This window comes from Kryptolebias marmoratus, linkage group LG9 (genome assembly GCF_001649575.2).
Source record: "Kryptolebias marmoratus isolate JLee-2015 linkage group LG9, ASM164957v2, whole genome shotgun sequence".
NCBI classification, from domain to species: Eukaryota; Metazoa; Chordata; class Actinopteri; order Cyprinodontiformes; family Rivulidae; genus Kryptolebias; species Kryptolebias marmoratus.
The window spans coordinates 21909813-21934484 of record NC_051438.1 but is presented as its reverse complement, the minus strand read 5'-3'; the positions used below and the strand labels follow the sequence as shown (position 1 = coordinate 21934484).

At 41.5% G+C, this 24672-nt stretch overlaps 3 protein-coding genes across 9 annotated transcripts; 2 read left to right on the top strand and 1 right to left on the bottom strand.

Annotated features, from left to right (window-relative positions):
• Positions 1-246: 246 nt before the first annotated feature.
• On the top strand, positions 247-4510 carry zbtb33 (zinc finger and BTB domain containing 33). The gene is made up of 2 exons (XM_017408281.3): positions 247-359; positions 1365-4510. The coding sequence occupies exon 2, from the start codon at positions 1367-1369 to the stop codon at positions 3215-3217; it is 1851 nt and encodes a 616-aa protein (XP_017263770.1). The 5' UTR covers positions 247-359; positions 1365-1366; the 3' UTR covers positions 3218-4510.
• tmem255a (transmembrane protein 255A) lies at positions 3951-16749 on the bottom strand. Of its 5 annotated transcripts, none has more exons than XM_017408282.2 (10): positions 16319-16735; positions 13862-14004; positions 13391-13453; positions 10734-10823; positions 9382-9447; positions 8281-8366; positions 8084-8155; positions 7574-7742; positions 6821-6967; positions 3951-6606 (listed from the first exon to the last, which is right to left on the bottom strand). In XM_017408282.2, exons 1-10 carry the CDS (start codon positions 16377-16379, stop codon positions 6463-6465), a joined length of 1041 nt encoding a protein of 346 aa, XP_017263771.1. In that variant the 5' UTR covers positions 16380-16735; the 3' UTR covers positions 3951-6462. The 5 variants fall into 5 exon arrangements, with proteins under 5 accessions (XP_017263771.1, XP_017263772.1, XP_017263775.1 ...); XM_017408283.2 differs by having other exon boundaries at positions 7574-7736; XM_017408287.3 differs by having other exon boundaries at positions 6476-6606; positions 6772-6967; positions 16319-16749.
• atp1b4 (ATPase Na+/K+ transporting subunit beta 4) lies at positions 11275-24338 on the top strand. 3 transcript variants are annotated; one of them, XM_037977550.1, is made up of 11 exons: positions 11275-11368; positions 18940-19071; positions 19499-19556; positions 19729-19785; positions 20372-20588; positions 22025-22153; positions 22278-22382; positions 22674-22873; positions 23309-23365; positions 23454-23546; positions 23635-24338. In XM_037977550.1, the coding sequence occupies exons 4-11, from the start codon at positions 19732-19734 to the stop codon at positions 23794-23796; spliced, it is 1017 nt and encodes a 338-aa protein (XP_037833478.1). In that variant the 5' UTR covers positions 11275-11368; positions 18940-19071; positions 19499-19556; positions 19729-19731; the 3' UTR covers positions 23797-24338. The 3 variants fall into 3 exon arrangements, with proteins under 3 accessions (XP_037833478.1, XP_017263778.1, XP_017263777.1); XM_017408289.3 differs by having other exon boundaries at positions 18940-19142; XM_017408288.3 differs by lacking the exons at positions 11275-11368; positions 18940-19071 and having other exon boundaries at positions 19373-19556.
• Positions 24339-24672: the final 334 nt, after the last annotated feature.

Sequence of the window (24672 nt, the reverse complement as noted above, 5' to 3'; positions counted from 1 at the left end):
AACTTGTCTTGAAAATATTTGCTCAAATTCTGTGGTTTTGAATCTGTGACACGTAAATTTAACAAGTTTTATAAACTTTGAACTTTGTTTTACTAAAAAAAACATTCTTTCAAATAGATTTAAGGAATATTTGTTTTCTTTCAAAATGCCACATCATTGTTGTGTTTATCTGCCTAGAGACAGCAGATAATTGACGTACTTTAATTGTGAAGGCGAAAGTAATGATTCGGTACTTCCGGTGGTGCAGCTGCCAGCCGGGCATTTCCGGTGTTGTGTCGAAAAAAGCACCCCGGGTAATTAACATATTGGATAGCAACGCAGTGGTCAGCTTAGTGTTGACTCAAGTACCGCATTTGCAGGTAAATAATATCAGTCTTTATGTTTAGTCTGGGGACTATATTTATTTTCGGAGAGACGTTTATTGAATTGAAACTTGCATTTGAAGCTATCATGCTAACGAGGTGCTAACAGCAGGCCGCGCTTCCTCAATATTATAGAGGAAACCGCGTTACCTTTGTTAGCAAGCTAACAACAGCAGCTAAATAGGATGTTTACAAAACAAATTTTTAATAAACAATAATGGTAATGTTTATTCTGGCACTAAGGCCTTTTGGTAATTACCAGTGAACTTAGTTTTACACTAATGTTAATCCATGTAAGGTTAAAATGTCAGCAACTAAATTTACTGAAAACTGAACGTTTAGCTTTTGGTTATTGTCTGTTTAGTCTGTAAAAAACAAACATCAAGCATAGTTCACTGCAAAAGAAGACGAATAAAACAAATGTTTGAAAATAGATTTTTCAACCTTTATCTGATTAATTTCAAGTATTGTTTAGTTTGCAACTATTACGCTATTACACTGAATGAGCTACAGCTTATTAAGCTAGTAAAAGTGCTTTGGTCAAACAGTCTTTTAAAAAAAAATTACAATAACCTACTTGTTCAAGCTGTATTGCTGTGTTGATTTTTAATTTTAGTTTAGTTTTAACATTTTGTTTTTCCAATTCCTGCTGTAGGAAATACTTGGACACCTGTTTAGAGAGGTGTTGTGTGTCTACTTATTGAGCAAGTCTGTCTGCACTCTTTTTAGACTGTTATTTATGGGCTGATTTTGCCTTTTAAAGGCCTTAATGTTCAGGTGCTTTAGAGAAAATCAGCTGCAAAACTAAACAACTTGTCCAGCAAAGTTTGACATTTATCTTTTCTCCCAAATTTAACAACTTATTTTGCTTGTTAGACTACCGCAGGAACACAAAGACAAAGTTGGAGAGGTTTCATGTTTAGGTTTAGTTTGATGTCATAGCTAACTGTAAGTGTGATTTCTGATTTGTTTTCCCTTATTTTATTCATTTGCTCTTTGCAGAAATGCCAAATTTAAAGCTGATATCTGCAACCGACACACAGTATTCAGCAGAGATCCTGAAGTCCCTGAACGAGCAGCGAAGTCATGGATTGTTTTGCGATATCACAATTATCATACAGGACAAGAAATTCAGAGCCCACAAAACCGTGCTGTCTGCTTCGAGTACATACTTTTACCAGCTCTTTACTGTTGCTGGACAAGTGATTGAGCTGAACTTCCTCAGACCGGAAATCTTTGAGCAGATTCTCAACTATATCTACAGCTCCAAAATTGTCCGTGTTCGCTCTGACATGCTGGAGGAGCTCATAAACGCTGGACAGATACTTGGAGTGAAGTTCATTGCGAACTTGGCTTTACCTCTGTCCCAGGTGAAAGGTATTGCTGGTTTGTCGAAAGACACAGAGCAGAAAAATGATACAGCTACAGAGAATATGCCCATCATCACAGAGTCCTTCTCAATTTCCACAGAGGAATTCAATCAGTCAAACAAACCTGGAGAAAATGAGGAGGACTCGGACGATGTTGTTTTTGTCTCGCATACAGATGCTCAAAGCAGAGCAGCCAGTCTAAAGGCCAACTCTGAGGTCATAGATTTGGATGACATAGAATCTGAAAGTGCGAGATCAAAACGAAACGTTGAGTTAAACAACGGTGTTGGAGCACATGCAAAACAAGCCACAACCCCCATCAGAATAAACTCCGCGGAGCCTCCCAGCGTCCCGGTGAGCAGCCCTCTCCGCAGTCCTGACAGCAGCTCCAACGTTTCGACTTCCCCCGCCGCCGTCTCCACGGGAAGCGTTCCCTCAGCGCAGGCCAGACCAGACAGCCTCACCGCTGAGCCAACGAGTGCCCCTCACTCCTCTGAAAGCAGGGACATAATGGGAGTCCACAAGAAGCAAGTTGCCACTTCATCCCAACAAGGGGATTATAAATTAAGGCTTTTAGATGTTTCTGAAGTCTCACTTCTTAAATCTAACATTGACGTGCCCCACACACCAGTTACTAAAACGGTGACCCTCAATACAACCACAGAAATTGATTCTTTTTCATCAGGCTGTAAAGTGTACGCTAATATTGGAGAAGACACTTTTGACATTGTCCCAGTGAAGGATGATCCAGGGGAAGGAGGCTCTAAAGCCAATAAATGGAAGAGATCCTTCATGGCAACGCCTTTGAAAGCCACCGATGAACCACCTTTGTCTCTAGAACTTGGACCTAACAAGAAGAAGAACAAAACCGAGCTCGAGGACCACTATGAGCTGGTCATGGATGGGAAGACTTTCTTTGTTTGCATCGTCTGTAAGCGTCCCTACGTGTGTCTGACGAGTCTGCGCCGCCACTTCAACACTCACTCGTGGGAGAAGAAGTACCCGTGCCACTACTGTAACAAGGTCTTTGCCCTGGCTGAATACAGAACTAAGCATGAGATCCACCACACAGGGGAGAGGCGGTACCAGTGCCTTCTGTGCAATGACATGTTCCTCAACTACCAGGTCCTGTCCTCGCACTGCAAGTCAGTCCACAATCAGGATCCGAGCGGGAGGAAGGAGAAGGATGACGGTGCCAACAACTTGTACCGCCTGCTGCCGGGTAAGATGGTGCAGAAAAGGATGAGCACGCGGGCGATGGACAAGGCAGAGATTCCTCTCATATCCGAAGATGGCAGCATTCATCACATTAGCGCGGCCAGTGAAGCTGTCCTCTCGTCCACCCAGCTGTTGGACTTGGACAGCATGTTCGTCGAGCCCGACACTCACATGCAGCCGGACATGGCCGCGGAGCCGGTGTCGACGTTGAACTCTCCTTCACGGGCCGCCACAGAGTTTGAGTACATCATGCCAGAGACTTACTGAGGAACGTTCACCGCTCCTCGTTAGCCGTGCCTTTTTTAGGTGCCCAGTTCCATTTTATCTTCCAGATTCATCTCAACAATCATTTTTAAGGAATCCACTTTAATCCACTTCATCATTTCTAGAATCTGAGGGTTTTCTAAATATTATTATTATTATTCTAGTTTCTAACAAATATTTGAAAGGTTAAACCTTTTATTGTGAGGAAAAAAAGACAGTCCCCTCATGTAAAAATATATAAAGAGTATATAGATACAGTAGGTGTGTTGAAAAATGATGCGACATGTTTGTTACTTCAGACTTAAAGTCAAAGCGTTGCATCAGTTTGTAAAGGATTTAAGGTGTAATGAAAGTTGCATTTCAATTTATTGCAATGAAGTTGGTGTTAAAACCTTCGTAGTAACGGTAACTTAGTAATAATGCATTCAAGGGTTTTGGCAGAGCCCTTTGGTTAAAAAAAAAAAGCTCTTAATTGAAAATTTTAGAGGCAGTTGCTCCAGAAACAGGAAACTTAATTCAGTTTAGTGCCCAGAAATGTTAAAGGCTGCCTAAATCAGCCTTTTTCTTACAGCAGATAAACAACTTTGCACAGTAAAATCATGAGTTGTTTGGTTAATTAATGTTTGCCTCGGAAAAAAATCCAGACGGTTGAGATCGACTTGTGCTGAAAACACTAATAAGGTGCTGATTTTCAGTCAAAGTCCTCAAAGGTTCAGGTAGATTTTTGAGGAGCAGATTCTGTTAAAGACGTCAGAAACATAAAGCAGTGAAATGTGACATCAATATCACTCTATTTAACGTTCTGAGGCCAGTTTTATTAAAAAAAACAAGTTTGCCGGTTGAAATAAATAGTGAACTACTTTCCTCATATTACCACAAGTTGCTCTTTTTTTGTTTATAATTTGTATACTTATTAGTGTTTTCCAAGAAAAATGTATGAAATATAAATTATTAAATGCAACAAGACTGCTCTTGTCAACACAATGCTCTGTCTTTTGTTCCAGCTGATGTTAATCCAGACGTGGAACTGCTAACTGCTTGGTTTCTGTTTTCATTTTGCTTTGGTGAATGTTGATTATGATCTAAAATATATATTTTTTATCACTTGCTTGTTCCTGTGGCAGGAAGGTTGTACAGTTAGTACTTTCACGAGTAGCTTGAAAACCTGAGTTGTTGTTTTGTTTTGTTTTTTCTTAAAGTAATTAAATACAGCATAATGTCAGCTAGAAATTTAGAGTCCAAATGTAACCCCGGGATGATTGTTAACTCAGGAGAATTAGTCCTTGTATTTAGCATTTAGCAGAAAACAGGGAGAAGGACCAGTTTGGTAACAAATGAGATTTTTACACATTGTGTCAGAATCTTGAATAATGTAGATAAACGTAAAATTAACACAAATTCAGTTTGTGTCATTATCAGAATAAATTCTACAGTTTGTTTTTCCAATAAAATGCTTGCAAACACAGTGTGATGTGCTGTTTATGACTGTGGCACGCCTCCTGTTTGTTGGATGTTTCGGGTGAATTTCAGTGTTTTAGCAGCACATTTAAACACATTATTTTACCTTTTAAACAGATCCACCGCGTAAACACCAGTTCTTTTATTTGCTCATGAAGACAACAAAATTCTCATTTGTACAAAAAGCAAAGTTGACAAGTGAAAGGATGTTTTCTTTTTTCTGGAAGATTCTGTGAAACCAAAGCATGTAGATGGATTAATTTGTTTGTTTTCTCGGTCCAGCAGAGATTACTCAGACGGGTGTTCCCCTTTTTTTCCACTCGGTGAAACAAAATAAACTGATAGAACCACATAAACTCCATTTTCATCAGCGTCTCTTGAAAAACGTGACAATACAAGATGTCACCTGACTTTAGAGGCTGACAGATGCGGGTTTCTCAAAGGCCGATCTTCAGGACAGCTCATAACTTAAATATAAAGTCAGTTTTTGTCTTTTTGGGCCAATGCGTAGGTAGAGCTCAAAATCTTTTTTGACTTGCTTGCTCCTGATCGGGGTCTTGGGGAGCTGGTTCCCATCTCCAGCAGTCTTTCACAGAATTTTATTTATTTTTTAATTAAAGCTTTATTTTCTCTGATAAGATATGATGCAATATTCTGGTCAGCTTGCCTTGGTGTTTGTCAGTGTTGTGCCAAAGGAAAAAAAAAGTGTCCATGCCATGAAAAGCGCTGTTTGATCAACACCAGGGCGTAATGTCACCGTGCTGCCTTTAAATGAGCTTATTACGCTCAGGCTTGGCCAGTGACGTCAAGCAACCGATGGATTGATCTCCCTCTAAATGTAACACGAACCGTCAGGCAGTTGTGCATCATATTTACTAATTTCACTGGAAACCAATCTTTACTATCAGCTCCTGAGAATGTGGCGCTGAAATTAGAACCAGCGCCGACTAAAGATGCCAGAAAGAGTTTTCATGGGTACTGATGAGGTTTTTACAACTCTACCTCTATTCCCTCCTCCTTCCTAGCAAAGGAAGACACGTTTCAGCTTTTATCTGTGATATAATTACAGCTGACAACGTGAGAGACACTACTGGCTTTTCTGTTTTCAGTGGAACTACAATAAATAGCATCCAGAGTCTTTAACTGTATCTCCTCAGCAACTACTGTTGGTACAAAAGCTTATTTTTGTCTGAATACTACGGCTCTGCTCACCTCAGAGAAGAAAGAACGAAATGACTTGTTTTTATGCCTTAGAACCTAACTGTGTAACATACTGCTGCTCATTGTTTTGCCTTTAATAATGTTCTGGAACTAGTAGCTGCAGGAGAAACGACAGGTTGGATTTAAACTGTAAAGTTTAGACTTTTAGAGATGATTTGGTGAGTCTCTCAGTCCACATATTCACAGTGAGTAAAGTGTCTTCTGTTCCGTTTGCGGCAGGGAACATTTGCAGTGTTTATGAAAGACGTGAACCTAAAGTATGAGCGGGAGCAAAGTTGGTGCACAGAAGAAGTCGGAGTGACAGAGCGATGCATTAAGGCGGAGAGATGTGTAAACAGTCCTGACACTGAGCAGGTCGTGTCTCTCCTGGTGCGATTGTTCACACAGCAGACCGGCGCGGCGCCCAGGAGACACTCGCTCCTTCGCCTGGGGCTGAGAAAGCCCGCCCTGTAGCCATCCTCCTCTTCAACACGCTTCTGAATGATTGTGAAGAAAAGCCCAGGGAGACCGAGCGAGCCGCTCGCTCGGCGCCTTACGACACCTGATAACGTCCCGGGTGTTTGCTGTTCTTACGGGCTGTACGGTGGGGGCTTCTCGTCCGGGTGCTCGTGAGGAGGCGAGTAGCGAGGAGGGATCATCGTGGGCCACAGGTGGCTGGCTCCTGACTGGGAGTCATCCGATAAGACTGAGGAATCAGGGAACATGTAGGAGCCCTGCAGAAAACAGCAAAGCCATGCTGAAAGTGAGTGCTGGTAGTGAAATACTACAAGCATACAGTTTAATTTGGCTGCAGATGGAAACACTCCCCGGTAAATAAATCATTTAATCCCTTTTGTGCCTAAAAGTTAAACTTCCATAGGAATCATTTCCCAGCTTGCCTTGCATTTAAGCATTAAATCTGATCCTCTTTGAGGGTAATTTCTGCACCTGCAGGTCGTAGGCAGTGTAAGGCGGCAGGCAGGGGGCAGCATTGTGATACGAGTTGAGGGAGGTGGTGGGTGGAGGGGGCTCAGAGCGGACCGGAGCAGCTACAGCCTCTGGTTCGGATGCAGTCTCTGAGGCAGCGGAGGGCGTCTGAAAACAAAAACATTTATTCAGCTAGAAATTTAAAAAGATGTCTGCAGTTGTGCGAAGATTATAGTAATTCAGTAAACTTAACGTACATAGCACCTTTCTCAGATAAAATTCACAAAGCGTTTTATATTAATATAAAAAGAAAACTATAGAAAAATCATTAAAACAAATAGGTATGGTGTAATAAGCCAAAATAAAAGCTGGTTTGAATAAAAGAATCTTCTGCCGCCTTTAAAGAAATCAACACTTTCAATCCAACAAAAAGATAAGAAAAGCTCAAATCCACAAACGAGTTCATTCGAGGTTTTAATTGGGTCTAAGAAACGAGTCTGCTCTGGTTTGAGGGTCAGAGTTGAGGTGAAAGGGTTTAAAACTGCTGAGCGGCTTCACTGCAAAGTGCTAAAAGTGAATACAAAGATTTTAAATTAAAGTCTGAACGTAAATGATAACCAATAAAGAAAAGAGCCACGAGTTCTTCTCATTAATTTATAAATATTAGGAGAAAAACACAGTTTTGGACCAGGTGTTTGGTACGTTCTTTAATCAAACACTCCGCCTAAGGCATTCACATTCACCGCAGGTCTTCACGCTCAATACAGGACGTACCATGTCCTTGAAGCCTCCCAGGACCGCCGCGGTGATGATGCCCAGGAAGAGGGCCACGATGTTGAGGATGGTAGCCGACCACAGCAGGTGGTAGAGGTGCACCACCTCCTGGCAGCTCTTTACATCTGTGTATTCATGGTAGCCTCCCATCACCTCGGCTCGGCTAGGCCAGTGGGCGTGACAGAGAGGGGAAACAGCCGACAGTCAAGCCACAGGCGGCACTGAGAGCGCTGACAGGTGTTTAACAGTACCTGCATCAGCCAACTCAAGAGGGCTACAGCAGGGTGTGATTTATGAGGTGAAAAGGGGACATGAATGGGTGAATGTTCAGTCTGGAGCAAACAAAACATGGAGAACAAATGGCACCCTACAACACATTTCTACCATGGCTTTTATTAAAATGAAAAAATAAATAAATAAAAAAAATAATCAAATGAAACTACATCTACATAAATACAGGAATGAACCCATCAAAAAATGGCCATTATCAGTCTAAAAAAACAGACCTACTTCCAAATCATGGATGACTTCCTAAACTTTTTCAAAACATCTTTATTCTGAAGTCCCATAAAAGGATGTTCTCTGAAACAAAAGTCAAAAAGAAAAAAGAAACGTTCTTGTTCTGACACAATCAATAAATGTCAACAATGAAAACCGAGGAGCCACTGATTCAGCGGCCAGCCAGGTGTTTGCTCGGGTCTACTCACTTCCCGCAGTTGTAGAGTTCGCAGCAGTAGCACGTGTTGCTCTTCACACTCAGCTTACAAGACGAGTGCGATGTTTGGCACTGCACCTGAGGGTCACATTAATAAGATTATCAGCTTTTCACTGTTTGCTCCCAGCCTCGTCTGCATACGAGCCACACAGAGACGATAAAAACTATTTTTATCATCTTCTATTATTCACTGTGAATCTGACAGGAAGCTTCATGTGAGGAGTTAAACAACAAAGTTATTTCTCAGTCTTTGACAAAAAAACTGTATTTTATCTGGGTTCAGAGCACCGAAGGAGGAAGGTTCCTGCATTTAACACAAACCTATAGAGCTACTGAAATGTTCAGAAGGTAATAAGTCAAATAAAATTAGGAGAACATACAGTTGGACTAAAGTATCAACCCATCCATCTTCTACAGTTTATGATCGGAGAACCTGTTGAGGGATCCCATTCCCCAGCTCCTCCTGGGGGATCCCAGAGAGGGTAAATAATCCCTCCCTCTGGGGTGTCCCCCCAGGAAGCATCCGAATCAGACGCTCGAACCGCCTCACCTGACTCTTCATAACGTGGAGGAGCAGCGGCGGCTCTGATCCGAGCTCCTCCCCCTGTCTCTAAAGCCGAGCCCGGCCGCCCTGCAGAGGAAACCCGTTTCATCCGCTTGTATCTGGGATACGGAATAAAACAGCATTCCCTAATTTGGCCTGACTGCACGTGGAATTGACAGGAGTGACATGGACGGGGTTCCTGATTTGACCCGAACTGATGACACGTAAAACTTTATTTTATCCAACACGGCGGTGTCCAATCCTGGTCCGGGAGAGGGCCGCTCCCCTGCATGTTTTAGATGTTTCTCTGCTTTGACACACCTGATTTGATTTGATTTGAAAGAGCGATTAACATATTTTCCTATTCAAACTGAGCATGTGATCCCGGCTTCTCTGTTACCTCCTTTATTGTAATTCCTGCATGTCTGAACACATGTCAGCCTAGAAGCAGGACCAGTCAGCCCAGGCCAGTTTTATCACAGACTCCACTGTTTGATAAACCGGCTCCTGTGTGAGCAAACCGAGTGAGATGCAGTCAGGTGTTCTTACTTCCTGGTCAGATGAAGTCTCGCTGGAGTGATACTCACAGCGACCAGCATACAGAGGCCTGAGGTCCTGCAGGAGAATCAAGAATATTATTAAAAACCTCTCAACACAGCATTCAATCAGGAGATACGGAGGCCAGATAGAAAATCAAAATTCTATAGCAAAACATGACAGCTACAGTGTAATTTTTTTAAAGAAAATAAATCTGAGAAAGCTTTTTATTTCCACACATCTGGGACTGATAGGCTTTGATAAACTACAGACATGTTTGATAAAACAAGTCTGTTTCTTGGCTGCTGGGAAAATGTATATTTAGTTGTACATGTTTACTTTGTTCTGCTCGAAGAGTGAAAAATATGTGGCCATTAAAAGGTCACAGCTGCGGTTCTATTTTTATTTTTTTTTATGGAAAACCCACAGGAGGAGCAGGAACCATGGCTTTCGGGTTTGAAAGCAGTTTAAACTTTATTAAACAGATAAAACTAAAGTAAATTGAATAAGATGATATTCTTTTGTTTATACTTTAAAGAGCTATGTGTCTCTGAGATAACACTAACCTTAATCAGAAGTTAAACTACACATGTTTGGTGCTAGTTTTAACTAATACTGCTATATTACTTTAATTTAAAAACAGACAGTTTCATAACAATCCAACAGCAAAACTTGGTTCCAATGATCGTAATAAGATGAGATTAATTTATCACACTGTCCTTTTAAATGTATGGTTTTTTAAACATTGTTTAAAGCAGTTTGTCACTGGATGTGATGACAAGTCAGATATTTTAGCTGTAATTTATCATCCACAGACATTTTATTGGCAGTATAAATATTTAGTTGTGCTTATTGAGTTTCCTTAAAGCTACATTTTATTTAAATAAAGACCCGACTGTGTTCTCCAACAACGCGATTCAGTTTGATAACTGAAGTTATGAATATAAAGATGCATCGTGTTTTTTTTCCACAGCACATTTCTGTGGCGTTTAGTGAGCAATTACTGTCTGCAAAGAAAATCCCCACTTTCCATTTCACTGACATCATTAGCAAATAAAAACCTGCTAATGATGTTCTCTCTTTTCTCTCAGCCACAACCCCTTTCATCCTAATTGTTTTACCTGCGCATTAGTGGTTATATGACGTTTTCTACTTTGCATCAGAAGCAGTCATTTCTCTTTTCTGCTCAATTTATTTGACCCACCGAGAAGGGTGCGGCAGCTGCCTCAGCATGACGTGTGTTGGGGATTTCACAATTAATGCAGACGGAGCAAATGAAGCTACTCTAGGATTTTCACTCATCATTATAAGTCACGAGAGCTTTCTGTTGGCATGGTGAGAATTAGCTCATTAGAGATACTCACAATGTGCCTCGCTGCAAAAACTCCGTCAACGATCGCACAGCAGAAGGCGGCCACCACTCCAAAACTGATAAAGACAATAGATGCCACTAACTAAGGAAAAGAAAAACAGAAAAGTGTCAGCGTAATCACTGCTGATTGCTCTGCAAACACTATAAACATGCACACCTTTTGTTTTCTCACCAGTTAAGCTCCTGAGAATAAACAAAACCCACCTAGATTCCCTGAAAAATACATAAAACTAAAGTATATAAAGAAATGTGTAACGATGGAGGAGAGGAATGTGACGCGAGGAGCTGTGGGCCTCGGCAGAAACAGATCACCGTATTTACTTTAGCTGTCTAAAATGTCACCACGGTTCTCAAATTGTTGCAGCCTCTGCAACCCTAAATGCATCGCTGCTAGCCCGTGCAACTTTTCCCTTTTCACTCGTCAATGAAAGACAACAAGTATTCAGTTACACCCAGCCCTGTCTGCAGATGATCCACCTCGCAAAAAAAGGGAAGCAACCCCGGAAGACACCACAGATCGAAGAGCTGGAGGGTAGCATGGGCGGCTGCAGTCGGTCCAGGAGAAGGGGAGCTCTTAGATGACTGAGCCGGTTATTCTTACAGACCACAACCCTCTTATTAAATGAGGTGAGTATAAATGAAGAGCAGTGAAGAGAACAGGACAGGTGCCCCAACTCAACCCAAGAGGGACATGAAATGTAGAGCTTTTTTCCCCCCTTTCTAGATCCCAGCATTTAAAAGAAAAAAAAAACAGTTCTTGGTTGTCTTAGAGTGATGTGTTGAAAAGCTTTTTGTCTATTTTTGATTTCTGTAAATGTACAGGAAAATGGGTCCTGCGTCTTCCAAGCGCTGAACTTTCGTAAAGCTATAGACTTACAAGAAATGGTTCTTACCCACACAGTAATGTGGCACCTTCTGAACCTCTCCAGGTTCTGCAAAGTGCTTCACAGAGTGTCTCCTTCACCCAGTCACACACTCATACAGCGAACTTTACACACTACATACAGGACTTAGATATTCTTATTCATGCACCGGTAAGCACATCAGTGGGCGGTGGAGGGGTTCAGTGTCTTGCCCGAGGACACTTCAGCACACTGCAGGGGCTGGGGGTCGAACCCCGACCTTGGCCCAGGGTGTGGAGTGGCCATGCACTTCAAATCATAAGCTTCTAGTTTGTAATATGAGCTTTAATCTTTACATTTTGAAGTCGTACTGCCTGTTATCAGAGCAAAACACTTTTTTATTTGGTTTAGATTGTTGGCAAAACTGAACCAAAGGTGCAGCTGATAGGAATTACTGGAGATGTTGTTGTAAACATACATAAATTTGATGGGGTTACCGTTTAATATGCTGCTTCTGAAAGAGGTTTGTAAATGTAGATCTGCACATTTGGATCTGTTGTTTAAATAACACACAACGGAATCAAACAAGTTTAAAAAGCTCGGCCAGTTTCAGACGTGCAAGGAGCAATTTCACTACTGAGGTCTCTAAGTCGACCATAATGCTGTAATTATTTCCCAGCTGAGTTACTCTGACACACACACACACACACACACACACACACACACACACAAGGACTGCATCACAATCAGTACAAAGAACATTCAAATAGGGTTTGAAAAGACTGGAGACAAAGTAAAACTCATTAAGTTTGAACAAAATGTAGTTATTTAATCAAACTTCCTGCTGTACATAATAGTTAGTTTTCTGTTTGCCTGATGATTTTGGTTTTTTGTGCTGAAGTGTTTTTTAAGTAATTTGGCTGCTTTATTAGTTTATGCTTACATGTTTTCTAATTTATTCTCTAACTTTAAACATTCAGTCTGCCTCTATGATAAAATCTGACACATCTGCACGACAGATTAAAGTCCTCACACTAACAGATAAACACTTTATCATTCTGCTCAACTCTTAATCTTTAATTCTGCAGGTGAGTCGTTTTGAAATGCCATCATGCACCCACAGACATCTAGCTCTCAAACAGGATTAGTTTCATTCTTAATGAAAAGGTAATATTAGTTAATTAACAGAAAACTGATCCGTGCACGTATTCACCTCTGCTCTCTTAACTGTGAGTGTTATGTGTGTCATAATAAATACAATTACGTCTTAAAATAACTGCATTTATCAAGACGTTTCTGAGTCGTTTTCTGAAGAGAAGATGAGCTGTAAATAATCGAGCTGTAAATACTGTCAGCAGAGTTTATGTAATGTGTAATAACATTTTACTACGATGTAACGTAATGCAGCATAGCTTGGTCCGCGGCGTCTCGAACGCCGACTGGAACGCCTGCTGCGTTGCGGGAAAAAAAGGCGTCATTCCTCAGCTCTGACAGACGCGGCCCAGCGCCTCCCACCTGCTCCGCTCGTCTGCAGTTTCCTTCCCCCTCGTTTTAGCGCAGACATCTGTCCTCCTCCTCTTACACCCTATTTCTATTTCTGGCTGTACCCCTCCAACAACCCATAAAGTCCATGGTTCTCGCTCCGATGCACAACGCGAATCTCTTCTGCTCGCTGTCGCATTAACGTAATCGAGCCGTCCAAACAAAACTCAGGATCAGATGGTGTTTAAGCCCTCCGTCTCGTGACAACAGGGACCAGGAGGCAACAAACAGGGAAAGTGATGCAAAGTCATTTAAATCTTCTTACCATTTGCCTCTTGTTCTCTATCAAATGAGCGCCGATAATTCCCAGAAAGGAACCAAAGCCCAGCTGGAAAGACAAAAAAAATAATAATACACGAACGTAGATAAGCAGATCTTTAATATTTAATCTAGTTTTTGTGAGCAAAGTTTCTCAGAATATTACTTTATACTGTGAATGTGCTCTTAACTTTGAATCTGAATAATTAGAGCGGCTCCTGAAAGAAGGGAGAATGCTAAAAGTGGAATAATGTGAGGAAAGAAAATTTATGGATTTAGACACTCAGCATCTAATGACAGGGATGCTGAATAATGAATGCAAAGAGGGGGGAAAAAAATCACGCTTCAGGGACTTTATTTATGAGGTTTATGAGAAATTAGAAACACTTTTACCTCTCAGCAGATCGCTTTGTACGAACTGTGACAGGAAACAGGTGTGCTGTGTGTCTGCCGCCTACAGGTGCAAATTAACACTCACAATGACTCCTGGGTAATATCCTCCAACCGTGATGTTCTGTGTCCTGGTCGTCGCCGCCAGGCCGAAGATGAGGATGAGCACAGACACGACGAGCAGCATCGCCGTCACGATTATGGATTTCCTCTTTCTCCTCTTAAAGGAACCTGGAGGTTCAGCAAATAAAATTTAAAAAAAACGAGCAACACTCAGCATCATTCTGTGAGATCAGCAAACTGATTTAATTAAAAGAGCCCGCAAACTGGGACTCCGTGAGCGCTGCTGTTGTGGGAAGTCATTATAGAGATTTGAGACTACGCGGCCATTGATTTGGCTCTGTCACTTTGACCATTAATGGCTAATTCTGTTCAAGCGTCTCGGAGGAAGCTGTAAAAATGGCCCCGCTGTTGAGATGCTGCAAATGTATTTCAGTGAGTTTTTATTGTTTTTGTTTTTTTTTCCCAGGAAGTCATTATTAGACTCGACTTCTGTCAACAAAATTCTGCAGAGGGATAAAAAAAAAGGATATAAAAACAAAAAAACTTGAAATGATGGCTAATATCAATCAGCTGTTTTCATCGAGCTCACACAGTCTTACAATAAATAACGTCATTCAACAACAAACCGCATCTGGGCGTGGTTTAACCAGGAACAAAGTTAAATAAAAAAACCTTCAGAAAAGACAGAAAAACTGACAACAACTCTCAAGACGATTAGATTACAATTTAATAACCAATTAGCTTACTTACGACCTGAACCTTCTACGGTTTAAGGCAACTATTAAATCAAATTTATTTCTCTTAGATTCAGCTTTGAATAAATCAAATCTCATTAACATTTAGGACACAAGTGAAGAGCAAAACCGTGACAGGAATGTAAGAAAGTGTCTTGGACTCTTTTATCTCATGTTTTTGTTTCAGTATTACAGAACAGATCAAATCCTCTCCATCAAAACTTCTTCCTGATTTATTGTTTTTTTTTTAATATTATTGTTCTGTTTCAGCATGTCCCACACATGTGGAGACCACAGACTGACTGCTGCTAGATATTAAAGCACAAATCTGGAGATCAATAAGAAAACACGCTCTTCTTCTGTAAACACAGGGATTCGATGTCGCCATGGCGACAAATGAAGGACACGGCCTGTGAAATCCTGAGGGTTAGATTTCTAAAACAGCACTAATGAAACAACATCCGGCGGTCTGAGCTCCTGCTTCACTGGATGTTTTCTTTGCTGCTCCAGTTAATAAAAACAACAACACTTGTGGCTTGGTTTTTTTTTTCCTGTCCTACCACACATTAGCAGCTGGAGAATCTGCCGCGGGAACGCTGAGAGCTGAAGGACGAATTAACTGGGCTGTTAAAGTTAAAACAAGCAGAGCAGCAAAACAATAAGAGCTAAAATCAGCCTAACAGTAGCTAAAAGATCAAATTAGCAAAGCCCTAGCTAGGAGCTATAATTTGCTACATTTTAGTTTTCAGATAAGAAACATATCCGAAGGTGAAAATAAGCAAAACAGTAGCTAAAAGCTAAATGTAACAAAAATGCAGCTAAATGCTAAAAATAGGCAAACTTTACCAAAACAGTAGCCAGAAGCTAAAATTAACAAAACCACAGCAAAACAACAAAAAATGGTAAGTAAAAGCTAAAAATAGCACATTTTTGGCTTTTAGATAAAACCAGTAGCTAAAAGAAAAAAACAGTAAAACAGTAACTGAAAGCTAAAATAAGTAAAACTGTAACTAAAAGCTAATATTAGCTAAATTTTTGCTTTTTGCTAAAAAATTGTACCTAATAGCAAAAATTAGCAAAACTGTACCTAAAAGTAGGCTGAAACTAAAATGAGTAAAAACAGTAGCTGAAATAGCAGAACACCAGGTAAAAGAACAAAAAGACAAAAGTGCCGAAGTAGAAATTAGAGGAGAAACTGAAGAGGTCTCAGTGTTTTTCAATGGGGAAAGTTTTGTAAATATAGTTAAATAATACAAAAAAGTATAAAAGTTACAAACACTTTAAATCCAGCTGAATGTTTTGATGCATAAATGGTTAAATTACCACAAAGTGTGAGGAAGTAGCAAATAAAACAGCAATAAAATAATGAGTTTGTGTCACTCTTTGGATTTTAGATCTCTGTTTTAGGCTGTTTTTTTTTTTTTTTTTTGCAGCACCATTGATTTCCTGTCAGGTTAGCACCANAAACATCCAGGCTGCTGTGGTCACTCGGCGCCTCCGCACCTGCAGTGACGCGCTGCGGCCTGGACCAGAACAAAACACCCCTCTGCTGAGAAAAACGAGCGCCTCAGCCAGGTTTTTTATTTATTTATTTATTTTTTAGAAATGAGGCGAGGACAACTCGTATCCTCCTAACATCTATGAGCTGCCTTTATCGCCAACATTAGTGTTCACATACAGTTAGGAATAAATGCACGCAGGTGATGTAAAAACCTGCAGCAGACAGGTCACCTTGCGCGCACACCTACCCATGCTTGTTTCGGAGAGGCTCAGCCCGCTGGACTGGAAGCTGTGAGAAGGAGGCGGCATTGCTTGTTGTTGTTGCAACTCAGTCCCCGATCCTCTTGAGGTGGGGTGGTGGTGGCAAAATAAAACAACAACAACAAAAAAAACAGCAATCACGACTTAATGAGCGGCATAGATCTGAGAGCTAACGGCTCACAAGCCAACGCCGACGGTGCGTTCACTTGTCATGGCATTCTCCGAGCACCAGCGCCGGTCGGTTCCCCTCCGCCTTAGGAAATGTGCCCCCCGAGCCCGTCTCGGTTACATCCCCGCGGCTGCTGAGTCGTATCTCGGTCCTCTTCGTCCCTCACGGCGTCTCGCACAGCAGGTGGCTGGTCCTGGCGCTGGACCCCGTGTGCGCATGTCACATACATAAAAGTACCCCCAGCCAGCGACCGTTACTACCTCAGTAGCTGTCTCGAAGCGCCGTGATGCCGATATTCCCATGCGTACCTGAACGTCACACTTTTAACTGCAAGTCCGCCATTTTTAAATAAAGAGCGTTAATTAATTAGCTAATGTTAGCCTCCACCAGCTTCAAAAGGACGAAACAATTAAGTCACCTTTAATTAAGGTAAAATCTGGAGATTAAGCCTCACATAATTCTATCCACTTTCAGATTTTCTTTCAGTTCGCAGCAAACACGAATATGAAAAACTAGCTAACAAGTTAAATTACTAACAGCTCAGCAGCTTACACGAAGGATTAGCATAAATTAAACACTCTGAAAAGTATTTTATAACTTTAAATGCCTTATATATATCGGATATTTTACATTAATTTGAAGCTACATGCTGAAAACAATGTTTGAGAGAAATCTGAAGCCTGAATCCGAGCGTCGAGCGCCACCGTGTGTCCCAAACACGACGATGCGTTCAAAGTCACTGTGCTGCCTTCACGGACCACCCATCTCAGGAGTCCGTTTGTTTAAAAACAGAACAAAAAGCGTCGATTTTACTTTTCAAAAGGGATCCCAAAAAAAAAATAAAAATTATACATCAAACAATTTAAAGTATTACTATAAGTGTACATTCCTATTAATTACTCAACAGGAATATAACTTTTATTTTTATTTTTTCAAAACAAAATGAAGTTGGATTAATTACTGAAAGGTGATTTTAAAATGCCCGGATTTGTTTTGTATAACAAATGTTTAAACAAAAGTGCTCTTTTAGCCTTTTTGGCCAAACATTTGGATCTGTAAATCCATTTTTTTATGTTAAATTATAATAAAGTTTTCACTAATTTAAGTCCCTCCTCAGACCACTATTAAATTATAAGAGAATAACCTCATGTTAAGAGTATTACTCCTGCTAATTGAAGCTAGTGCACATTAAAATTCAGTTAAAAGATGAAGATGCAGCTGTAACAGGGTTAATGGTTCCACTTGTCATTTCTTTTCATTTGTATAAAGTCTGGAACAGCGCCCTCTCTTGGTGGTCGATTGTAATAAGTGCAGTGGGCACATTAGCTTCCATAGAGATGGGCACATATCAATAACAATATTACCACTGTAGTAAAATATGGTGTATTGTTGATCAGTGTCCATTATATGATCACTGACTCACTGTGAGATTTACTTATGTCAATCAGGACAATAAGGAGTTTTATATTGTGCATTTTATGAGTTGATAAAATGTCCACTAGTTTGATGTCAGTGTACAATGTTGTTCCTCATAATGTGCTCAGAAGGTACATATCTTGTTCCATGCAGATTAAACAGCATTCAGTTCCACGCTCGTCTCCTGGTCATCATTAAAACACAATGCAGAGTGCTGATGAAAAGAAAAAGAAAAGACAAACTGACAGGCTGACATTTATTAGGACCGAGCTGGACCCGGCCAAGTTCAGCACGGCTACACAACTTTTATTTCTGCAGGTAACAGTCTCCTGTTTACAGTCTTATGTACCTCTTTTTATACAGTAATTACTTCAGCATGCTTCAAGTTATTTTAATCATTCCTGTATGAAAAGGTTCAGCTTGGTAAAAACATTACAGCTGTGACTGTTGGTTGTAGCTTTTAGGTTTTGTCTTCATAACTTCAGCTCATGCTCTGATGATTTTTAACTTTTGCACTGATCCTTTTAACTTTTAACAGTTTGTTTCTTCAACAAACTTCAGCTGTCAGTCAGCTTTCAGCGTTTACACTGCATTTGCAGAAATGTAATTTCTTTGGTTAGGATTAAAACTCTCTTTTTCAAGAAGATACCTGGCTAGATTGAGAATATGAACGTGGGCCAGAGACCCTAAACCTCCCTGATAAGGCTGGTCGTGCAGCCTTCAGAAAAGTACAGGAAAGAGAACCGATGACACATTTAAACTTCTCGATGACAGTGTTCTCCGTCGAGCAGCATTCATTTAACTGAAGAACACCCCTGAAAATACTCCAGGAATATCTTCTGATGACAAAAGTAAGCATAATTAGATTCGCTGTTAAACACATCCGCAACACGTGCTGCACGTTTTCGCCGTGCGGATCTCAAACAAGTGATTTTTTTTTTTTTTTCCGTGACGCAACTTTTCTTTTCATGTAAAAAGAAAAAAAAAAAGACCCTCAGAAGTCCCCCTCTCCCTCTTTTACAGGGGGGCGACTGAGCGTTACGTGACTGGAGTGCAGATAAAGGACCAGGGATGAAGACTACTTGAACCTCAGCAGCAGGGAGCTCATGGAAAGCAGCTGCTTCAGGACTCAACGTGGATGCAAACTGGAAAAGCGTGCGTGCACGAGCTGGGACAAGTCCCTGCGCTCCGTTTAATTTCTGCCCCACGTTGGACAAACTGAACAAGTAAATCAAGTCGAATGAATGAAGTCAAAAGCTCATATGTCTGTCCAGAGATTGACTGTCTTGCTTTGGGATGAGCTGTAAATATTGTATTCAGGCTTTATTTCAGCTCAGCAGACAATAGCTGATGGTGTGCGTGTACAGAATGCAGCGCTGCGCTTCAGGCCGCTGCCAAGTCCACTCTGAGACCCAAAAAAAGCACTCTGTATCCCACCCCCGAGTTTTCTCTGTCTAATCTTCATTCACTATGAAGCGCGCCTAGTTGAAGGAGGCTCTCGGCACCCGGTCCCCCCCTGCACGCCTGAAAACCTTCTAATGAAATCCCCACACACTTTTTGACAAATATTGTTTCTCTGCAGGGATCCAGAAGTTTACTATTGAAATCAGCCCGTGTCTTCTCTGAGAAGAAAACTTCAGGTATGTTTACTTTTTTTGTCTTTTTAGGTTTGTGGCAAGTTGTTTTGACAGCATGTTAGGTCTAACAGAGAGTCTGTCTCTGTGAAAAGCACGCAGATGTAATTTGTGTTGTTTTAATATTAGTGAACCATCTTCTCTGAGTGTGACTGTGATACTTTTTCTCGCTGTAAAGAACATGGAGCCCAGTTCCACGGATGGAAGAGTTGATGAGAAGGTCGTTAAAAGTCCTGTAAGTGCCGAGATGAATTTAATTTGTTCCTGATTTGTTTGTTTTCTTTTGTAGCAGCACTGCATCAGTTTTTGACAGACTTGCTTAACATTCTCAAAAAAGAAAATAAACATCAGATTCTTTAAAAAAAAAAAAAACTGACTTTCGTGGATGCAAAAATAGAATCTTATTTTGGTGGCACTCTCGAATGTCCCACGGTTCCTCCGGGATCTGTGTGTCCTGGCCAGTGGACGCTGAGAGTCAGTGAGTAACATCTGGACATCAGATTGACCTTCCAGCTCTGCTGTCTGCAGCTGCTGCTCCAAGCAGGAGGGTCCGCTCAGCGGAGGTCAGATCTCCCAACGAGTGCCACAAGGTCACCGTCGGGTTTATAATTTCCAGAAACAGGGGACAGGACCATCAGTGCGATGTTCATTAACATGCAGAGCACTGCCTCGCAGTTTATTTTATCGGTCATACTCGGCTCAGGAGGCATGCCATTTTTATTTTTTCTTGCAGTGATTTGAAATCAACACAGGTCGACTGCAGAACTCAGCAGTGCATGGACATGTGTGGTGAGGGCTTTTTCTCTTCTTGTTTCCAACAGCCGACCAAAGTGATACTCAAACATGGCCAGGAGCTGGAGGAAGAGCAGGATCAGCTAGCCGAGCATCAGCCTCTCGAGCAGGAAGACCTGAACTTTGAAAGGTGGAAGCGCAGGCCCATTCCCAGGAGGACCCTCCACCAGAAAATAGCCGACTTGAAGAAATACCTGTGGAATGCAGAGACCAACGAATTCATGGGACGCTCTGGCAAGAGCTGGAGTGAGTTCATGAAGCAAGAGATGTTCTGTGCTGTCGGGGGTGTTGAGAGGAACATTCGGATTGATGCAAAAGTACTTTTGTGTTTTAATGCATGTGTCCAGTGCCAGCAGTTATTATTGAGCGCTTTTATGGTTGACTCATTTTAAACAAGCTCAGGAGACAGCATGGGGTTTGGGTGTTTTTAAAAGATCCCCTCAAGAATAGTCTGGGGGTGAGAAATGTCTCTGTAGTCACTGTGCTGCGAGTGTCTGTGTGTCCTCATCCTCGATGTTTACATAGGTGCATGGACGATTCAGAGAGTCCCGACAAAAACAGACTGCCTGGGGACGTGTCCTCAGCAGGAGAACAGTGTTCCAGGCCTCGCATTGGCCAGGAGTCACATTCCTCTACATCTTACCATGCTCTCCGCAGCCTTGTTCCCAAAGCCTTGACGACCTCATTGCTAAACAAAACTCTTTATGGCAGCTCAGTTGCAGTGAAACACGTAGACATGCTTCTTTTTTCAAACCACACGGAGCAGAGTTTGTCGAGTCAGTGATGATGGAGCAACCTCTTGGTATTCTAGAGTGGTTGCCATGCGATGCAGTTGTGCCCCCGCCCTCAGCACCACGCCACACAATAGCCAACATGATCCAACTGAGTGCAGACACTAAATGGATTTAGGAAAAGTGTGCGTTTCACGCATAAATTGGAATGCCGCGTCCCTGGGCAGGGCTAAGAGCTGATTTCGGCGACATAACCAGTGCGTGCACACTCTGGTGGAGAAGTGGGGGCCCATGTGTCCGCGGAAGAAAGGCCCTGGGTTGAAGTCTGTGCTGCGTGTCCTGTGAGTCGAGTGTGTAAGAGGGGACACAATGCCAGAGTCGGGTGATTGGGGCTCCTTGGAGCTGGCCGGGCCTCTATGGCTGCTAAAGACCTTCACTACGATGGCAACCGGAGGTTCACTGTGTTCCTGAGTGAAAGGACAGCTGGGAGAATTCTCACTGAGCGCAAACAGAAAGGCCTTTGTGGCTCTGGGGACGCAAGGCTGGCTGCAGTTAGTCCTCTGTGAAATTGCCCACACAGCAAAAGCCACTTAATTTAGGAGTTACAAATGCGCTGTTAATTGAAAATTATGGAACGAGGCTGGTTCTCAGAACGTCTTTTGTTACGCAGGTTCTTAAATTAGCTCACTCCAGCTGAATTTTTATACAAAAACCTTTGAAGTTATTTGTGGGTCTAGACATGAGGGGGACAGTGCTTTTCTGTGAGTAAACAAGTACTCATCGAGGGCAGGCAGGCAGATTACAAAAAGTGGCCCAGTACCTCCATTTGAATTCGACCTAACCTGTTCAGAGATGGGTTGTCTGTTGCATGAGCTCCTTCTGTCCGCGTTCTTTATAAAAGAAGAAAACCAAATGACGATCTTATTAATTAATTTTTTGTTTTCTGTCCAGGCCTCATCCTGCTTTTCTACGCTGGACTTTATGTGTTTCTTGCAGCCATGTTTGGGGGCTGTTTGTTTTGCCTCATGTGGTCTATTAGTCCCTATCATCCCACCTATAATGACAGAGTGATGCCACCAGGTAAATATAAGCCCAAACTCAAACTGTAACCCCCCCCTCCTGTCTTGGGTTCTCTGTCCGTCTTTCTTTTGCTTCTCCTTGAGTCTCTCTGCACAGTTGACTGTCTCTTGGTCTCCACTGGCAGGTATGACGATGGCCCCACACCTAGAAGGCCATGAGATTGTTTTTAACGCATCTGAGCGCAAATCCTGGAAGAAGTACGCCAGGTCTATGGATGAGTTTCTAAGACGTGAGTCAGTCCTCAGTCCTACACTGTGTAAATGCTGGGGGGTAAGGTTGTTGAGTTTGTTGGAAAAGAAGAAGACATCTTTTGTGTTTCCTGCAGTGCATGCTGGGAAGGGAAGCCTCTTTGTGGGCAAAAAGTAGCCATTCAGTACAGTTTTTTTTTTTTTTTCACACCCAGCTTTTGTCAAGCTTCTTTAAGCAGAGGCCTGAGCCTGGCAGGACTTCGCTGCTGCAAAGGTTTATTTATGCCCCCTCTTTCCCCCTCCCTCCCTCCGTCTCTGCTCCCTGCTCCCAGCCTATAACGACGGTGCCCAGGAAAGGAAGAATATTCGCTGCACACATGAAACATACTTCATGCAGGATGACCTGGAGGAGAGCGCCGAGCGGAAGGCCTGCCAGTTTAAGCGGTCCTGGCTGGGGGACTGCTCGGGGATGCACGACCCCCACTACGGCTATTCTCAGGGAAGGCCGTGCATCCTGCTGCGAATGAACCGGGTAAGAAACGTGTCAGTCATTTTAATCGGAGCACAGAACAGAAAAGATCAGCACACGGTTCAGTTTGTAATGTTTTATAGTGACGCCCTGTGGCCACTGTAGGAAGAACACGTGGATTACTAAATCTTTTAGCGCACAATTTAATTGTTTTAACATTTTTGACAGGTTGCTACGTGCATTTCCTTATGGAAAGATGTAAACTTTTGATATTTCTATAAAATCTACATATAAAACTGGGGGATATTTCTTTAAAACTCCCTGGTGATTTATTGTGAAACTCAGATTATAATAATAAAGAGCAGATAAGAGATTTATGTTATTATTTTACCTCAGTTTTCAAAATATCTCCTGTTGGACATGAGTTCGAGGACCAAGTTATCGTATGAAATTGGAAGTATTTACACTTTTTAATTTGTATGTTGTTTTCTCTTATAGATTCTTGGTTACTTACCTGGGCAGGGAAAACCAATAAATGTGACATGTGGAGTTAAGGTACAGTTACAATAAAGACTTTTAATTGTGTTTCAAAGTTAGGACATGCAGGTAAGAAGAAGTCAAGACAATGCTGTTTTTCTCTCAGAAAGGACCACCGGAAGCCTTAGGAGAAATCCAGTTTTTCCCCAAAAGTATTTTTGACATGAAGTACTACCCTTACTACGGGAAGCTCAGACACGTGAGTGGTGATTCACGACTTGACCGCTGCGGCCAAAGTTGACTTGAACGCGTGTCAGCGCTCTTGTTTTCTGTCTGCTTTGTCGCAGGTGAACTACTCTTCGCCTGTCGTGGCCGTGCGTTTTGCAGGAGTGCAGTACGACACTCACATTCAAGTGCAATGCAAACTGAACGGGAAAGGAATCGTTAACGATTCGCCCACCGACCGCTACCTGGGCAGCGTGACCTTCTCCTTCGATGTTGGAGCGTAAGGCAAACACATTGCTGCCAGCAGGATGCTTCTACAATGAGAAAATATGTATAAGAAGAGTTATTTTGAACCCTTATTTTTCATGAATTATGTTATTCCCTTTCCTCATCTTTCTCTTTAATATCAATGTCTTCTCATGCGAAACAAAATCCTCAAGAAGTAGATTTATTTTTGTGTGTCAGCATCTGCACCCACAACAACATAAGTGCATAGTTACAATTCAGTTCCTGATATAAATATTTTAATGATTAGAGGGATTAATCAAACTAAATTATACTCTGCCCACTAGTTAGCTCCTGGCTATGCAAATTCAATTATGACTTTAAACGAATAATATCAAATTAGAGATGTCGCCATGTTAGATTTTGGTTTTGCTTGCATACTTTTGTGTGACAAAGTACTAATTTGTTTTGAATGATATTTTTCAAACATGTATGTTGTAAGAATTCAAAGAACTATCATGTAAACACTGAAAACAAGACTTCTGCTGTACTTATACAGTAAAAAAGAAGACATAATAAAGAAAAATACTTGATTACTATATTTCTGTTGAAAGGAGCACTATTTCACATTTATATAACATACTTGTTTTTGGCTAAAAAAACATTTGCTTTTTGAATTGGAATGCTACTCAGATTTTATAAGTCTAACAAAACACTGCTGAGAGGTCATTTTAGGGTTTTAATCTTAACTGTTTTTGAAAATATGAATCCTGAATGAACTTTGCAACTAAATAAGGTCTGAATATTTATTCAAATCACAGCTCTTATAAGCCTGGCATTTCTAAAAAGACTTTAACATGCCTAAACTGACTTTTCATAATTGTAATTCTATATAAACCTATTTTTAGGCTAAGGTTATTGAAGAGCAGCGCTCA

Coding starts and splice junctions, on each gene's coding strand:
- zbtb33 (XM_017408281.3), top strand. CDS start 1,367: ATGCCAAATTTAAAGCTGATATCTGCAACCGACACACAGTATTCAGCA.
- tmem255a (XM_017408282.2), bottom strand. CDS start 16,379: ATGCCGCCTCCTTCTCACAGCTTCCAGTCCAGCGGGCTGAGCCTCTCC. Junction 8,156..8,280: donor GAACTCTACAACTGCGGGAA/GTGAGTAGACCC, acceptor CTTTTGTTTCAG/AGAACATCCTTTTATGGGAC. Junction 6,607..6,820: donor ACACTGCCTACGACCTGCAG/GTGCAGAAATTA, acceptor TGTTTTCTGCAG/GGCTCCTACATGTTCCCTGA.
- atp1b4 (XM_037977550.1), top strand. CDS start 19,732: ATGGAGCCCAGTTCCACGGATGGAAGAGTTGATGAGAAGGTCGTTAAA. Junction 20,589..22,024: donor ACGCTCTGGCAAGAGCTGGA/GTGAGTTCATGA, acceptor TTTTCTGTCCAG/GCCTCATCCTGCTTTTCTAC. Junction 23,547..23,634: donor ACTACGGGAAGCTCAGACAC/GTGAGTGGTGAT, acceptor GCTTTGTCGCAG/GTGAACTACTCTTCGCCTGT.